This window comes from Apis mellifera, linkage group LG14 (genome assembly GCF_003254395.2).
Source record: "Apis mellifera strain DH4 linkage group LG14, Amel_HAv3.1, whole genome shotgun sequence".
Classification (NCBI taxonomy): Eukaryota; Metazoa; Arthropoda; class Insecta; order Hymenoptera; family Apidae; genus Apis; species Apis mellifera.
The window spans coordinates 9,046,537-9,064,238 of NC_037651.1; the positions used below are offsets into that span (position 1 = coordinate 9,046,537).

The 17,702-nt window shown below is 24.4% G+C and overlaps 6 protein-coding genes across 11 annotated transcripts; 4 read left to right on the top strand and 2 right to left on the bottom strand.

Moving 5' to 3' along the window:
* Nucleotides 1–75: 75 nt before the first annotated feature.
* Nucleotides 76–2,362, top strand: LOC551944 (prohibitin-2). The gene is made up of 6 exons (XM_624327.6): nucleotides 76–371; nucleotides 502–764; nucleotides 850–1,167; nucleotides 1,534–1,611; nucleotides 1,697–1,793; nucleotides 2,007–2,362. Exons 1-6 carry the CDS (start codon nucleotides 263–265, stop codon nucleotides 2,201–2,203), a joined length of 1,062 nt encoding a protein of 353 aa, XP_624330.3. The 5' UTR covers nucleotides 76–262; the 3' UTR covers nucleotides 2,204–2,362.
* A 376-nt stretch (nucleotides 2,363–2,738) lies between these two features.
* Nucleotides 2,739–5,492, top strand: LOC409945 (aspartate--tRNA ligase, cytoplasmic). Its single transcript, XM_393437.7, has 12 exons — nucleotides 2,739–2,883; nucleotides 3,041–3,078; nucleotides 3,151–3,235; nucleotides 3,327–3,510; nucleotides 3,607–3,709; nucleotides 3,773–4,097; nucleotides 4,161–4,332; nucleotides 4,418–4,565; nucleotides 4,645–4,834; nucleotides 4,902–4,982; nucleotides 5,047–5,158; nucleotides 5,229–5,492. Exons 2-12 carry the CDS (start codon nucleotides 3,041–3,043, stop codon nucleotides 5,390–5,392), a joined length of 1,602 nt encoding a protein of 533 aa, XP_393437.3. The 5' UTR covers nucleotides 2,739–2,883; the 3' UTR covers nucleotides 5,393–5,492.
* A 382-nt stretch (nucleotides 5,493–5,874) lies between these two features.
* LOC726474 (snRNA-activating protein complex subunit 1) lies at nucleotides 5,875–8,814 on the top strand. 2 transcript variants are annotated; one of them, XM_016916353.2, is made up of 7 exons: nucleotides 5,875–6,184; nucleotides 6,322–6,619; nucleotides 6,702–7,036; nucleotides 7,157–7,324; nucleotides 7,819–7,993; nucleotides 8,512–8,684; nucleotides 8,797–8,814. In XM_016916353.2, the coding sequence occupies exons 1-4, from the start codon at nucleotides 6,042–6,044 to the stop codon at nucleotides 7,287–7,289; spliced, it is 909 nt and encodes a 302-aa protein (XP_016771842.1). In that variant the 5' UTR covers nucleotides 5,875–6,041; the 3' UTR covers nucleotides 7,290–7,324; nucleotides 7,819–7,993; nucleotides 8,512–8,684; nucleotides 8,797–8,814. The 2 variants fall into 2 exon arrangements, with proteins under 2 accessions (XP_016771842.1, XP_026300734.1); XM_026444949.1 differs by having other exon boundaries at nucleotides 7,819–7,988.
* Nucleotides 7,394–10,911, bottom strand: LOC726493. The gene is made up of 8 exons (XM_026445180.1): nucleotides 10,876–10,911; nucleotides 9,608–9,880; nucleotides 9,188–9,391; nucleotides 8,832–9,122; nucleotides 8,523–8,647; nucleotides 8,345–8,462; nucleotides 8,105–8,271; nucleotides 7,394–8,029 (listed from the first exon to the last, which is right to left on the bottom strand). Exons 1-8 carry the CDS (start codon nucleotides 10,909–10,911, stop codon nucleotides 7,804–7,806), a joined length of 1,440 nt encoding a protein of 479 aa, XP_026300965.1. The 3' UTR covers nucleotides 7,394–7,803.
* Nucleotides 10,912–11,142: 231 nt separating this feature from the next.
* On the top strand, nucleotides 11,143–13,799 carry LOC412301 (testicular acid phosphatase homolog). 5 transcript variants are annotated; one of them, XM_006564843.2, is made up of 8 exons: nucleotides 11,300–11,443; nucleotides 11,811–11,893; nucleotides 12,107–12,205; nucleotides 12,276–12,303; nucleotides 12,382–12,515; nucleotides 12,606–12,791; nucleotides 12,879–13,214; nucleotides 13,288–13,799. In XM_006564843.2, the coding sequence occupies exons 1-8, from the start codon at nucleotides 11,392–11,394 to the stop codon at nucleotides 13,462–13,464; spliced, it is 1,095 nt and encodes a 364-aa protein (XP_006564906.1). In that variant the 5' UTR covers nucleotides 11,300–11,391; the 3' UTR covers nucleotides 13,465–13,799. The 5 variants fall into 5 exon arrangements, with proteins under 5 accessions (XP_016771840.1, XP_006564906.1, XP_016771839.1 ...); XM_016916350.1 differs by having other exon boundaries at nucleotides 12,385–12,515; XM_006564840.2 differs by having other exon boundaries at nucleotides 12,276–12,515.
* Nucleotides 13,685–17,339, bottom strand: LOC551823 (probable ATP-dependent RNA helicase DDX23). Its single transcript, XM_006564848.3, has 10 exons — nucleotides 17,204–17,339; nucleotides 16,304–16,895; nucleotides 15,893–16,225; nucleotides 15,389–15,811; nucleotides 15,171–15,297; nucleotides 14,967–15,090; nucleotides 14,788–14,903; nucleotides 14,456–14,716; nucleotides 14,141–14,315; nucleotides 13,685–14,053 (listed from the first exon to the last, which is right to left on the bottom strand). The coding sequence occupies exons 2-10, from the start codon at nucleotides 16,885–16,887 to the stop codon at nucleotides 13,830–13,832; spliced, it is 2,367 nt and encodes a 788-aa protein (XP_006564911.3). The 5' UTR covers nucleotides 16,888–16,895; nucleotides 17,204–17,339; the 3' UTR covers nucleotides 13,685–13,829.
* Between the last annotated feature and the right edge of the window lie 363 nt (nucleotides 17,340–17,702).

The following is a 17,702-nucleotide window of genomic DNA, read 5'->3' on the forward strand; positions in this document are numbered from 1 at the left end:
ATTTTTAAATCATCGTTACTTGAAAATAAGTCTTTAATTAGAATAAATTATATATAGCATAGCCATCTTATAGTTTCTTATACTTCCTTTTATACTTCCGTAGTAACGTTCTTCGTTGTGACTATTCTTTACCGGTTCATGCCTTCCGTTTTACGAAGCTTCTTGTTACATTTTATATTGATTTGAAAAATAATATTTATTAAAAATTATTAAATCAGAAAAAGATATATAAATATAATTGTAGTAAAAAATATAAACTAAAATGAATGAATTTAAATTGCCTAAAACTCCTAATGGAGTATCTGTTGCTGCTACATGCCTTGCAGCGGTCGGCGTAACGGGTTATGGCGTTTGGAAATCTATGTACACAGGTTTGGTCTACATATTTTTATTTGATATTTATTATAAATAAATATATATATTATTATGAGTATAAATGGATTGATATAAATTAATAATTTAGAGCAGAAAATTTTTTCATTAATTTTATAATTGTTTTAGTGGAAGCTGGTCATAGAGCAATTATATTCTCACGTTTAGGAGGAATTCAACAAGATATTTTAACTGAAGGTCTTCATTTTCGTATTCCATGGTTTCATTGGCCAATTATTTATGATATTAGAAGTAGGCCTAGAAAATTATCTTCACCTACAGGATCCAAAGATTTACAAATGGTCAATATTTCTCTTCGTGTGCTTTCTCGTCCTGATGCACAAAGTTTACCTACAATGTATCGTCAGTTAGGTCTTGATTATGATGAAAAGGTTAAATAAAATTTTATATGATATTTTTATACTAAAATTTCAATTTAAAAATTATTATTGCTATAAAAATATAATTATTTTTTAGGTTTTACCAAGTATTTGTAATGAAGTACTAAAATCAGTTGTTGCAAAGTTTAATGCATCTCAACTAATTACACAAAGGCAGCAGGTGTCAAATTTAGTAAGAAAAGAATTAACTGAACGTGCTAGAGATTTCAACATTGTTTTAGATGATGTATCAATAACTGAATTAAGTTTTGGTAAAGAATATACTGCTGCTGTAGAATCTAAACAAGTTGCTCAACAAGAGGCACAAAGAGCAGCATTCTTTGTAGAAAAAGCAAAACAAGAAAAACAACAAAAAATTGTTCAAGCAGAGGGTGAAGCAGAAGCTGCTAAAATGATATCCTTTAAAGAATAATATAAATGTATATATATAATAATGTATATATATAAAATAATATATATGTAAGGTGTCTAAAAAATGTTGGAACATCTGATTCTTGAAAATTTGAAGCAACATTTTCTTTTATAAAAATTTTCATTAAGGCTAACAAATTACTAACAAAAAATATTAACTAATCATACAGTACATAGACTAATAGAATCATGATAGTACTTTGGTTACTTCCCATAAAAATATGATTGAAAATACGATTAACATAAAAATATTTCAGATATTCCAATATTTTTGAGAATATATATATATATATACATATCTATAATTTTTTAATTATTTTTTAAACAAATATCCTTAACTTCTGTGTACCTTGGCTTAGCTCTTAGTCAAAATCCAGGTTATTTAAAATTACGAAAAATTCGTGCAGCACAAAATATTTCTCGTACGGTAATTGCAAAAAAGAATTTATACTTGTTGTAATAAATTATCATAGAATTATATTATATTATATAATGAATATTTTTTTTTTTAGATTGCAAACTCTCCAAACCGTTTATATCTTAGCGGGAATGGTTTGATGTTAAATATTCAAGATCCGTCATTTGATGATTCCTCAGATAAACTAAAAAGTAAGAAATAAAAACAGCATAAAATTTTTCATACTAATTATATGGTGTAAAGTAATTTTCAAAATATTATATATGTAGATACCAAAAAAGATTGTTAATAAGAATCATTAGATGATTGTAGATATAAAAATATTGCAGCTAGTCTTGTTATTGTTTTTATGTCCTGTGATAAGATGATGCTCGCTCGCAAATCTCGAGCTCCTGTTTTTTCAGGTGATAAAAGGATGATGAGCTGGGAAAACTGGAATGATACAATGCAAAGCGCGGTGAAACATTTAACGTCTGAGCAACAAACAACAGTGAAAATCAATGAAAAACCGTTAATTAAATCTTCTGTACCCTCTTCAGAAGAACAAATATCTATTCTGTTGGATTCTGCAGATGATGGAGCAAAGATGATTGTTTCTTGAATTCAAATTTAAATTTAATTTTATATTTCGGAAGAGATTTTGCGATGCGAGCTCATCTCCTATCTTTAATACCTATCTCTTACCCTTAAATCTTATTACTGTCATCAATAGATAAAATTTTTTTTATATTATATTAAGGGAATTCGTGAAGATATTTTAATAATTTTTTAATAATACATTATTACAAATTATCGATATAATTATCGAAATAAAGTTTAATTTACAGTTTATTCCTTTATCCTTATTTTATTCTTTTATCTTTAAATAAAATTCAAATTTATGATATTCATATGATTATTTATAATAAAATTTTTATAAATATAAAATTATAAAAATATAATATATATATAATTATAATAATATAAAAATTTGTGTAAATGAACTATTTTATCGTGTAATATATCCTCTTTTTTTTTTTTTTTTAATTAACAAAAAAGGAATAGATTAATTTCAGAAAAATCAATAGAGAAGTTATTAAAAGAATAAATAGATTAATTTCAGAAAGATTAATAATAGGAGTAGTTATTTCAGAATACATTTGAAAATTGCGAATTATACTTCCGGCAAATTTTTAGATATATAAATTATAACTAATATAGATAACCTCTATTCATATACAATAAGAAGAGCATTGTCAGCAATTACATAGATACAATTTTCAAGTTTGAATAAATCAAAAGGTGTGTATTTTCAATTTTTTTTTAAATTAATCATTATTTTTATATTTCTATATTTATTAAATAATCATTTTTTTATATTTACGTATTTTTTCTTTATCTAATAATTTATAATAAATTTAGATTTTATTAAAATAATATTATTGCATCATTTTTGTAGATGAAGGAAGATAAATCTATTAATTCAACTACAGGAAGGTAAATGAATTAATTTTTTAATTTATATATCATTATAAAATTATATTTATATTTTATTATATTATTTTTAAGTGATGAGCTTTCTAAGAAGGCTCTTAAAAAACAACAAAAAGAAGTAGAAAAAGCAATAAAAAAAGCTGAACGTAAAAGTCAAATTGTAAGTCAAATTTTTATATATTTTAATTAAAAAATTGTATATAAAATATTAAAATTAATTTTTAATAAAAAATTTTTTGAATTTTATATAGCAAGCTCAATCAAATATTGTTCAAGAAGAGGATATATCAATTGGAAAATATGGAGAAACAGGATTAATACAAAGTAAAGAAAAATATGCAGAAAGAAAATTTATTGATATTAAAGATTTGAATCCTAATTTAGAAAACCAAAATATTTGGTTAAGAGGACGTTTACATACAAGTCGTGCTAAAGGTATATTATTTAAAAGTAAAATTGAATATATATATATATATATAATATTTATTATTATATATTTTTCATATTTCTATATTTATATATTTTTAATAGGTAAACAATGTTTTATTGTTTTAAGACAGCAATCTTATACAATACAAGGTTTAGCAGCAGTTAATAACAAAGTTAGCAAACAAATGATTAAATTTATATCTAAGTAAGTAACACAATCTATTAGTAAATTTATATTTTTTTTGTATTTCACAATATTGTTTTTTAGTATTACTAAAGAATCTATTGTGGATATTGAAGCAATTGTAAAATGTGTCTCTTCTCAAATTGAGTCGTGTACTCAAAAAGATGTAGAAATTCATATTGAAAAAGCTTTTGTAATAAGTAGTGCAAAACCACAATTACCTTTACAAATTGAAGATGCTTCAAGACCAATAAAAGAAGAAGTTGATGACAACATTTTGAATATAAAAGTAAATCAAGATACCAGATTAGATAATAGAGTTCTAGATCTTAGAACTCCAGCAAATCAAGCTATATATCGAGTGGAAGCAGCTATTTGTAAATTATTTAGAGATATACTTACAAATAAAGTAAGTTATCAGCAAAATTATAATTATGTAATGCAAAAATTTATTTATAAATTTTATTTATAGGGATTTGTTGAAATTCATACACCAAAAATAATATCTGCAGCAAGTGAAGGTGGTGCAAATGTATTTACAGTATCATATTTTAAAGGAAATGCTTATTTAGCACAATCTCCACAACTTTATAAACAAATGGCAATAGCAGCTGATTTTGATAAAGTTTTTACTGTAGGAGCAGGTAATTTTTTCAGATTTTTTCAGACAATTTCAGAAATATAATTTAATTTTGTAAAAATTTCATCTTATTACATATAATTATATAGTTTTTAGAGCTGAAGATTCTAATACACATAGACATTTAACGGAATTCGTCGGTCTTGATTTAGAAATGGCATTTAAATATCATTATCATGAAGTAGTTGAAACTATTGGACAGTTATTTGTAGAAATATTTAAAGGTCTTCGTAACAAGTTGGTAAAAGTTATTAATAAATATAAAAAATATCTTTTCTAATATATATAACATTAATTTTATGAAATTTAACTTTAGTTATGCTGCTGAAATCGAGGCTGTCCGTCAACAATATAATGTGGAACCATTTAAATTTTTAGATCCACCTTTAAAATTAGAATATAATGATGCTATTGAATTATTAGCGGAAGCTGGCGTAACTTTGGGTGAAGAAGATGATCTTTCTACACCAGATGAAAAATTATTAGGAAAACTCGTTAAAGCAAAAGTGGGTTTTTCTTGAAGATATTTACAGATTTAAATTTATTTTTTACTCTTTTATTTTTTTTATTTAGTATGATACAGATTTTTACATCTTGGATAAATATCCATTGAGTGTAAGGCCGTTTTATACAATGCCAGATCCAAATAATCCTGTAAGTTCATTCAATTTGTCGCAATATTATATTAAATACATATACATTATATGTTTTATTGCAGAAGTTATCAAATTCTTATGATATGTTTATGCGTGGCGAAGAAATTATTTCTGGTGCACAACGTATTCATGATCCTGAACTTCTTACAGAACGTGCAAAATATCACGGAATTGGTAATTATATTTCAGATTTTTATACATTTGTAATTATAATGAAGTATATAAATATTTTTTTAAATTATAGACTTAGAAAAAATAAAATCATATATTGATGCATTCAAGTATGGTTGCCCTCCTCATGCTGGTGGTGGAATTGGAATGGAACGTGTTGTTATGTTATATCTTGGTTTAGACAACATAAGAAAAGTTTCAATGTTTCCTCGGGATCCTAAACGTATTACGCCATAGAATTTTAACTTCCAAATAATATGTGCAGTGATAATATATTTATTAAATTTTTAATTGCTTTATTGCTAAAAAAAATTAATAAATGGATATTTTGAATGTTTCTAAATTATTTATATACTCATAAATAAAAATATATATATATATATTAATACATTATAATATATATATTATAATAAAGAAAATAAACAATCTTGAAATAGTAAATTAATTGCACTAAAATATTGACATTTGAAAATACATGCAATATTTATTGATATTAAAATAATTCGGATTAAAATAATAATGAGATTCTAAATTTTTATAAATTGTTAGAATATAAATTATTTGAGATTTATTAATAAATGATATTTGATTAATTTTATAATTTTGTTATAATATTGTTAAATGTATTGGAAATTATTTTCATTTTACGTCATTTTAAGTAAACCGCCTTTCAACATAAATTTTATTTATAGATTTCATTCATAGATGTCGTAACATGTCATATAGAATGTGAATTATGTCAACGAAATGCTTATAAATACAAACTTAATAAAAAAATTTTTAATTTTAATAATTTTATGTTAAAGAAGACTAAAATAATAATTTATATTTTTAAGAAATTCGTTAATAGTGTAATTAATACATTAAGAGGTATCAAGATCTAAAAATGACAACAAGTAAATCATTGATTTTAAGCGGCTTTAAAGAAGATTGTGAGCAATTAATTGCTCGTTTTGAGAAAGCAGATGATATTAGATTTCAAACTTTTTGTGAAATTTGGAAAACGATGAGATTTTCACTGGTTTTTACGTAAGTTAAAATAAAGTTTTATTAAATTTAATTAGTTTTTTTTTACTATAATAGATATTTCTAAAATTTTAAAAACTGCAATTATTTAAATAAATGATGAATTTAAAATGTAATATTTACTTTTTTTACATTTTCAGAGGTCGTCCAACTTTTTTAGAATTATTAGAATTCTGTGAAGAAACACTGAATATATGTAAACAATTTCTTCTTTTACCTCCTCGATTTAAAGAACGTATTGGAGGATTATATCTTTTATATGGAATATATTACAAAATGCCAATAGATCAATTTAAAATTAGAGTTAAATTAGATGATTGGCAAAATATTATGGAACTTCATGCAGAAATAAAAGAAGCAGAACACTTAGATGCTAATTATATATTATGTAAACTAATTGTAGATAATGCATTTCACTTTTGTATTTTTGATTCAGAGGTATATATAATGAAAATTTTAATTTTAATATATATTATATTATATATAAATGAAAATATTATATATAATTTATTGTTTCCAGTTTGGATTGGAAAAACAATATCGTGTAAAGAATGCACAATGTTTTAATCCATATTCTGTATTGCCAATATTAAAAGATTTAACTGACAAGCATCAAATGTTATCAAAAATAAATGAAATTAGTAAAGTTTATGAAGAAAATAAACAATTATTAAAATTAAAGAATGATTCAGGTACTAGTCTAAATTTATTCAATTCAAATATAGCTGAAGAAATTGTTAATGATATTCAAAAGTTTGAAGAACAGAAGAGAAATCAACAAATAAAGAGTATGTTTGATTCTGAAAAAGCATGTAGTTCTTCTACTTCAAAGGAAACACATAAAAAAACCCAATTGTATGTAAATTTATGTAATTATAATTAATATATCTGTGATATTTATTTTTTATATTGTTTTTTTAGATTATATTATATTGTTATTTTTAAATTGTATTATATTATGCTTTAATATTTTAGAAAAGGAACTTCCAAACGTAAAATGCGACCATTAATTGATTATGATTTTCAAATAGAATCAAATGAATCTGATGAAGATGAAGTATTTGAACTTGATGATTATGATTCTAATTCATCTGAAGATTTTGATTAATAATAAAAACAAAAACAAAAATATATATATTATCCGTAAGTGTATTATAACAACAAATTTTATAATAGATAAATTATATATATATTTATAATAAGTAAATAATATTTCTTAAATTGTCTTTTATTGGAAATTGTACAAAATAAGTATAAGGAACAAGTGAGTGGAAATATTAATCATTTTAAATTTAAAGAAAACTTTCGTAGAATACATTGTACTCTATCTTATTGTAGCTATGTTTTTCACATGCTTTAAGTGAAGACAATTCAATTAAATGACTAAACATCTTTAAAATGGAATTAAATTTCTAAACTTAAAAACTGAGTAAAATGTATTATAGATTTCGTGAATAAGTTACTTTATCAGAGACTAATTTTCAAAGATGTAACTTTTCATTTTTATGTAGCTTTATGTATATTTACGGCATTAAAATTAAATCTATATACTGAATAAGTCTTATTATTGCCGCCAATAAACATTTATAAAGCTTACGGTAATAAGTTCATGTTAAATTTTCTTAATAAACTTTCAGTTGATTGTTGTCGTCGAATCCAGCACTATGACCCGCGTTTCGTACAATAAAACTAGTTCCGTCATAATGCATGCGTCGTTCACCGCGTCGCACAAAAAGATGAGATGTTTGACCAAGAGATGCAGTACAATGTAAAAATGGAGTCGTTAACGAAGCTGTACCATTACTAGGTGATGTTCGTAATTGATATTTGTTACTATTTCGAGCAATCCTAATAAAAAAATAATTCATATTCTTATTAATATAATTAAATATTTTTTATATTTATTCTTATGAATAAAATTACCTGACAAGACCATCAGGTGTTTGCGAAACTCTAACATTATTAATGATCCAATTTTCTACACCTTCGTTAGTTAACCAATATTGAGCGGCACCTAAAGCTGCCGTAGCTTCTTGCAAACATGCTGGACCGTGTCGGGAACGAGAGTAAAAAACACTAAGAGAAAAGTCCTAAAAGTTAAAGAGCAAAACAATATTTTAGTATAATTATTTTTGATTTACAAAAAATTTCTATTTTTCATACCTGACTCATATCTGAAAATGAATCTGTAGTTGTTCTTGTTCCCGCCGTATCAACTAAATAAACTAGAGCACATTGTTCTGAAGTAAAGCTCACCCCTTTATACCACATCTTTGCGTATCTGATGAAGGATAATATTACTTGTTAATGATACTTTAATGATGATACAGATACCACTGACTTGTTATTGCCGTGGGCATCATGGGCCAGGATTTCAACTCGTGATCCATATTGATATATTCTTCCATTTGGATGGAGTAATGCTGCAGCTGCTCCAGAACCGCTCAACGATAGTACAATGTTATTCTACGCTGACGATAAATGCAATTCAGATAATAATCATGTAAGTATTAGAAATTATTTACCATTTATATTGTTGTATTATTATGAATTCATGTATTATGCTGTTTTTACAAAGACATTTTAATCATGGTATTAAAATTTATTTGAGACAGGAATCTTGTTATAAAATAGAAAAAAAAGAAGATACCTTAAAATTAATTACTCTAACTGCTCGATCGATCGTCATATCAACCCGAATTCTGTTGTGAAGTCTCAATGAAATTGTACCATGTGGTGTAGTTACAATAGCGGCATCAGTATCGTGCTCTCTCCAGTTTTCTGCGTAGATACATGTTTCTTCATAATATGGTGCAATAGTTTTAGAATTTCGTGGTTGTCGCCACAATGCTGTTGAATTAGAAAATGCTGTTGCACCGGCTAATCCACCCCATTGTTCCGATGGCGGTGCTTCAAAATATTTGGGAAATTCACTGTATCGCTAAAGGAAAGAATGAATTACTTTCAACTATGACAAGTGGTAATTGTACTAATTAGGTAAAGTACCTGGAAATTAGTTTCATCTGTTTGTGCGTGATAACTATGCGCTGTATAAAGAGATCTCGGTCGCATCGGTGCTGTTGAGGTATTTTGACTTTGAATTGCTGGTATGGAACATGGTTGTTGATTTACCGCTTGTGTTCCTGTTTGAACGTTACATTTTTGGATCTCCTTCCGATATTCGCCGCAAGGAGTTGTCATTGCTTTTGCCTTTAATTAATATTATATGATAAAAATTATTAAAAAAAATTATTAATTAATTAATAATAAAAAAAAATACAGAGATTCTTCAATTTCAATAATTTTGAAAATGATTTCTAATTTTAAAAATAAATTTTTTGATATTTTTTAAAAAAAGAAATGAAATTTAATGAAAAAAATAATTAAAATTAAAAATTAATAAAAATCTTAGAATCTAAAAAAAACCTTGGAATTGGCTGTAGCGTTTTTTGTCTTCTTGCGACGCGATTTCCGGGGTTTCGACACCGCCGTTTGACTACCCTCGTTTATGCGATCCACGGCTGAAGCGGTTTTCGTATCTGCAGGTCCAGGTCCTTTTTGTGAAATCACGTCTTCGACGTTTCTGATATCTTTTGACTTCACTAAGATGCTTACATATGTAACTTTAATCTTAGATGTTCTTATACAGCGATTAAGAAATTTCGGATCGCGATGAGGGAAATCAATCCTTGTAGATACCTATAAAAACTTGTTCAAAGGATAACACGGTTGAAAGATATTTTGGTAAAACAAATGAATATTTTGGTTGATTATATCGTTGCCTTGACAATAAAAAATGACAAGAGATTCATAATAGAAAAATTTCGATAAAATGAGTATAGGCAAGTTTTTTGAAGTTCGAATGGAATGATTTATTTAACATTTATCATATCTTTGTATTAATGTATTTTTTGTTTTACATATATGTCAATATAATAGTACATTATAATAAAAAAATTATAGTATTAAAATTTTTCGATCGGCACTTATTTTGAAATGAATTCATTTTAACACAAATTTTTCTTTCTTTTATTCTTTAAAGAACTAATTTTTTAATTTGATTAATATTTATAATGTTTTATATTTTTCGTTTTTTCTTTTTTTTTAAAACTTAATAGTTTAAAAAATTATTTTATAAATTATATTACTTGATAAAACTTTAATGATAGGAAATGAAAGTTAGAATCAAGGTGAAGGTGATGATAGTTAAGAATTATATAAGCGTATATTATTATGCATTATCATTGCATATTAATATCATTACTCGTATTTTTTTTTTTTTTGTATATTTTCTAGTAATATCTCTTTTATTTTTATAGTCGTTTTATAGTTGTTTTTCATTTTATACGATGTAAAATATTTTTTTCTATTATACGCAATAGTTTAAATGTTATCATAATGCCGCTATTACATTCACATTTTATTAAAAACAGATCAGCATCGGCTTAGAATATTCAACTTGTTCTTTTATATATATTAACATATTACATTTTAACATATTATCTAGTTAGAACAAATTTAAAGATTTTGAAAATTATATTTTTATTTTCACAAATCGATGTAATTTTACAATAAATTTGTAACATTTTATTGTAAATTTTAAATCTATTTTAATTTTATAATATTTATTTTTAAAAATGGAATTCCAATGAAAAATATAAAGTAATAAATATTTGCTAATAAATTTGATATACTAATACGACAATAGAAATTATGCAAGTCAATGTCATGCTCATTGCATAACAACTTAATCATTGCTTTCTTTATACTTCTTCCTAAAGAATAAAAATTTAAACAAGATTAAAAATTAAATAATTAAACTTTACCATATTTTTAAAGATTTTTTTTAATATATTACTAATTTATATTTTATTTTTTAGGTCCTATATGAAGTACAAAATACATAAAATACGAAAAATACATATGAATTAAATTTCTGCTATATTATATGTGTAGTATAATTAATATACATACATGAAACAAATTTTGAATATACAAAATAGAAATTTTGAATATACAACATAGATTTTTTATAAACAACATTCTTGTATAATACAGTTCTTTATATGGTGGGGACATAGGAATTATCTGCTGACACTCCTTAAAGCCCCAGTATGTGTTTGTTCTGTTCGCGTATAATAACTCGCAGAAGTTCAATTGAATTTAGAAACTTCGGAAAAAATTTATTTAATTAATATTTTTAATTAATAATGATTGTTTTTAAATTTATATTTTTCATGAATTTTATCTATTCAACTTTAGGTAATTATTATTATTGCTGTTGCTATTGTTATTATTTTATAATTATACGAATTATAATATGTATATTTAATTAATAAGAATATAAATATAAATATATATTTAGTTAGTAAGTTTTTAAATATCATATATTAAATTTTAAACAAATATATTTGTTTCTTAAAATGATAAAAAATATGAGATATAGATACAGATATAAATATAGAAAATAAATACATAGGTATATTGAATGTAGATAAATGTAGATATAGATATAGATTGCAACATTTATCTACTTATATTCTATTTCTGTAACTATCTTTAATACTCAAGTATTTAGTTTCAGAATACTTGAAATTATAATTTAAAGTATCTTGTTCTTATCTTTTAGAATTGCTTATGCTAATAGAAAACGTTAAGACAAGTAAACATAATAAAGAAATTGAAAATGATAGCCTCCGACTAGTGACAGTGGTAAATATAAAAAAAAACTTAAATTAAAAAAGTTTAAGAACATTTAGAAAATAAATTTTTTATATTGTATTTGGAATATAAAATTTATATATATAAATTTTATAATAAATTTATATATGCATATTTGAATCAAATGTATTTGCTGTTGAATTAATATTATGATATGATCAATGAAAAAGATATGAATTTCTAATCATAATAATAAATTTTTAGGTAATGAGACATGGAGAAAGAGCACCTCAAGATACTTATCCAAATGATCCTTATCTCAATAACTCTATGGAACCTTATGGTTGGGGACAATTAACAAATGTAATATTTTTACAATTTCTATTACTATATCAACGATATTTTTATTATCAACATAAGTAATCCTATGTAGGAAGGAAGGAGAAATCAATACAATCAAGGTCTTTTTCTACGAAAAAAATATAATAATTTTTTGGGTTCAACATATAGTCCTGATATATTTTATTTGCAATCTACAGCAGTTGATCGTACAAAAATGTCTGCTATGTTAGAAGCAGCAGCTTTGTGGAAACCAACAGAAAAACAATCTTTTAAACGTGATTTAGCTTGGCAACCAGTTACCTTATTTTATCAACCACGTTCGGAAGATACAGTATATACTTTGTTTTACTTCATGCATAATATTATATCCTATGTTTATTGTTATTAAATTAATATTTTGTTTATGTATTGTATATATTAGTTAATGCTGATATGGGATACATGTCCAAAATATGCCAAATTACGACATGCAATTATGAATTTACCTGAAGTTCAACAAATTCAAGACGAGAATAAACAATTTTACAAAGAATTAACAAATTTAACAGGTATGGTGATTTCAACTCCAAATGATGTCAACTCACTTTATGGAACATTAACAGCAGAGGTTTGCAGAAAAAATTAATATTTTATATTATTTTATATGTAATATATTTAAAGAAATTTTATTAATATTATAAATTGATTACTTTAGAAACATATGAATTTAATTCTTCCCAAGTGGACTAAAAATTATTATCCTGATAAACTGATACCACTTACATTATATGATTTTCAATTAAATGTATATAATGATTTTCTTAAAAGACTTAAAGGAGGACCATTTCTTAAAAAAATTATTACCGATATGTTAGCGAAAAAAAATAATACTTTAAAACCCGAAGTAAGGAAAATGTTTATGTATATTGGTCATGATAGTACTATTGTAACTTTAATGGATGTTATGCATGTATGGAATAATCAAATGCCAAATTATAATATCATGATAATGATTGAATTGCATGAAAACAATGATGAATGGAATGTTCAGGTAAAGCAGTAATATAAAGTAATATAAAAAACTTGATAAGATATAATATAAAAATCATTTCTATTATTTTTAGATATTTTTAAGAAATACTACTGAATATGAACCATATCCTTTGACAATTCCTGGATGTACAACAATATGTCCTCTCGAAAAATTTATACAGATTTTAAATCCAATGATCCCAGATAATTGGAACGAAGAATGTAAAGTTAATGGAGAATATAAACCACCACCAGCACCACTTCCTTAATTATGATTATTTAACAAAAATATAAAATGATCATGAGAAATATAGTAAAAGAACTATTACAATAAATAATTTTAAAAAGATGAATTGAAAATGAATATTTTCGAGAAAAATTATTAAAATGATTAATAATTTTTGTATTTTAAATCTAAAATATATTTATAGTTTTTTAATTTAAATTAATTTCTAATGTTAATTAAAAATTTTTCATAAAATGTATTTATTTACATGTTTATTTACTTTTTTATTATATCCATATTTTGTTTATATTCTACTTGCTATAAAAAAATATGTACTTGTGTATAAGAAACATATGCATATATCGATAATATGTCGAAGCAATCGCTTATAATTAGATTTTTTTCTTCCTAGGCAAATATTTTTTCTTCTCGACGTTTTTTTGTAACTACTGTACCAGGTTTATGTTGAGCATCCGGATGATTTAGTAATTCAGGTGGACAGGTAGATATAGGACTTGCAAGAATAGTTTGTTTCAGATCATAAAATAGATGGCTATCATCTTTTGTACAAAATGAAATAGCAAGACCAGCTTTTCCTGCGCGACCAGTTCTACCAATACGATGTGTATAATCTAGAAACAGAAAAATAATATATATTCCTTAATATAATTATATATTCCTATTCTTACAATTTCATTTCTTTTAGAATATATATTTACCTTCTATAGTTTTAGCCATATCATAATTAATGACCATAGATACATCTTTAATATCAATACCACGACCTGCTACATCAGTGGCAACCAAAATATCTTTACTACCACTTTTCAGCGAAGCAAGTGCATATTCTCTCTGCTCTTGACCTTTACCACCATGAAGAGTACAAGCATTATACTGATAAAAGAATTAAATATTATATCAAAGTTTGAGTTTACATTAAATATAAAATATTTTTAATCTTATTATTATTTTATTTGACTTAGAGAAAAGAGGAAAAAAAGTATAATGTTAAAATAATTAAAATTCAAACTTACACCCAATTTCTCTAAACCTCTTGCAAGAACATCAGCTCCCTTTTTCTGGTTAACAAATATGATAACTGGTGGTTCAACTCCTCTGCTAAGTATTTCCATCAATTTCTTACGTTTATCAGCTTCACCCATTATATGTACTATTTGTTCTGTTCTTTCTGTTGGTTTTCCTACACTACCGATATATACAACAGCAGGTCGCCTTAAATAAGTTCTGGCTAATCTTTCAACTGCAGGTGGCATAGTTGCTGTAAACATCACAGTCTAAAAAATTACAATAAATATTATTAATTATGTTTAAATTTAGATAAAATATAGTATCAATTATTTTTTACTTGTCTATATTTTTTCTTTGTATTATAATTAGCTAAAAGTTTTTCTTCATTTTCAGCATCTTCATTATCTGGTTTTAAATTTGTAACTGGCATATATTCCAAAATTTTTTGAACATCTGAAAATTTGTACAATAATTAATAGTTATTTATATATATAAATTAATGTATTAAAGATATACCTGGTTCAAAACCCATATCTATCATTCTATCAGCTTCATCTAATACAATATAAGTACATTGATTTAAAACCAAATATCGATTTTCTAATACATCAATTAATCGTCCTGGTGTGGCTATAACTATCTATAAGAATAAGAATTATTTTAAAATGCATCAAATTGCAAGTTCTTTTTTATCAATAAATAGTTATATAAAATTTATACCTCGCAACCCATTCTCAATCTAAATCCTTGTTCTTCTCTCGAGAGACCACCTACAACAACAACTGTTCTTATACCTAATGGTTGTCCAAATTTATTAGTCTCTTCTTCAATTTGTTGAGCCAACTCACTAAAAAATATATTATCTTTTTTATAAAAACTTTTTTTATAGAAAAATAAAATAAAGATTAAAAATATAGATAATAATAGATAAAACATACCGAGTTGGTGCTAAAATTATACTATAAGGACCTTGATCTGCTTCTTCTAATCTTTCAATTTTTGGTAAACTAGTGATCCATAGTAATAATGGAATTAAAAATGCTAAAGTTTTTCCAGATCCAGTTTCAGCAACTCCAATAATATCACGATTTTGAAGTCCAATAGGAATAGCTTGTCTTTGAATTGGTGTTAAATCTTTGTATCCCACTTTATCAATGATATCAAGAATTTCTTTTGGAAATCCTGACTCTTTCCATGATCTAATTGGATCAGGAATACGTCCTCCTTTTATTGTAATATTATAATCTTCTCTAAATATACGCCAATCTCTTTCTGTCATTTCATGAAGAGCTTTTTCAGACCAATGTCTATCATCCCATTTTTGTTTTTCTTCTTTCCTTTTTACTTTTTTTAATCGCATTCTAACAAATAAATATAAATAAGATATAAGATATATACTCATAATATATATTATGAAGAATAAGTTCAAAAAAGATATATACTTCTCCTGTTCTTTTTCAGCTTCTGTTCTTCTTTTTTCTAATAATTCTCCATAAAATTTACTTTGGTCTCGTTTTTGTGCTTTAATATCTATTCCAGCAAGATTTCCTCTACCAAAAAATTGAACCTGATGTCTTTCCTTATAAATACTATTGTAATCAACAGATGTGTCTTCTGATGTATCCCAATCAAATACAAATTTTCTATCATTTAATCTTCTAACTCGTCGTTTTTTCTTCACTAATCCTAAATAACGTTCTTTAATAGCTTCTACTTCTTTTTCTTTATCCTTATCTTTAATTTCATCCTCTCGTGTACGTTGACCATCTCTACGTCTATATTACAAAATATCTTAAAATAAATTTTAATGAATTATTTAATGAATTCAATTTATATAGATAAATATTATATACCTATCCCTATCATCCCATTCTCTATCTTTCCCAGCATTTTCACTATGAAAAGATTTACGAATATCCTCTTGTTGTTTTTTTATAGCTTCAACTTCTTCTTGACGTTTTTGTAATGCTAAAGCAGCACGTTCTTCTTTAGTTAAAAATTTTGGTTTAGCACGTGCTTCTTCTTCTGCTTTTTTCTTAGCTAATAATTCTTCTAAACTTAGCGGTTCCTTTTTTGGAGGAGGCTTTGGCTTTTCCTCAATTTCCTCCTCTTCTTTTTTTGTTTCAGTTTTAGTTTCTTTTTTATTTTCATCTTCTAAAACAAATATAGGACTCGGTTTACGTTTTTTTTCATCTTTTGATTTGTCTTTAAATTCTCGTCTTTCTCTTGATCTATCTCTATCTTTTTCGCGTGATCTATCTCTTTCCCTAGATCTTTCACGCGATCTTGAACGTTTTCTATCTTTTTTTCGATCTTTCGATCTACTTCTTGAACGCCTTCTATCTCGTCGTTCTCGATCTCTTTCACGTTCCCGATCACGTTCACGATCTCGTTCACGCGATCGACTACGTTTTATATTTTTTTTATCATGAGCCATTGAATTTTCTGTAAATTAATGTATTCAATTGTTTATAATTAATATAAGAGGTTATAGAATCGTAAATTTTAAAATATTTGCTATATATATGTATATATTTATAAATAACAAAATAAATATTATGTATCATTATATTAATAATTATTTTCTATATAACATTTCTTATAAATATTAATTTGTAATATATGCATAATATTTTGATTAAACGTTGTCAACAATTATGTATAAAATATATGATATAATCAAGCAGAATAGAATTATTCAAATTGTTTTAAAAAATTACAAAATACAAATAAATATAACAATTTCTTCTTACTGGAAATGATTTAATAACTTCTTTTAATAAATCAAAAAATTGACACTAAATCACTCTCAGCAATAGTTTACAATACAGAATTAAGACAGAATAGTTATGGTTATCTTTTCAATGCAAGCGATAATTTTAGTTTAGTCATTTAATAAGATAATAATTTTTTTAAATTCTAATTTAATCTAATATAAATTATTTTTGATATAATAAGTATAAAATAATAAAATGATTATTTTATTAATTTATTTTATTGATTATTATAATCATATAATCTATCTTAAATTATTTAAAATTATAAAACATTAAAAAAAAAAATATAAATAAAATTTTTATTTTTTAAATTTTCAAAAATTCTTTCTACGATAATAATTATTTATAGAGTTTATATATTTTAAATTAAGAATTATTAAAGAAAATTTATATTCTATGATAATATAATAATAATATTAATAAAATTGTGAAATTTATTTATGATATTTTCAATAATTTTTTTAATAAATTTTTA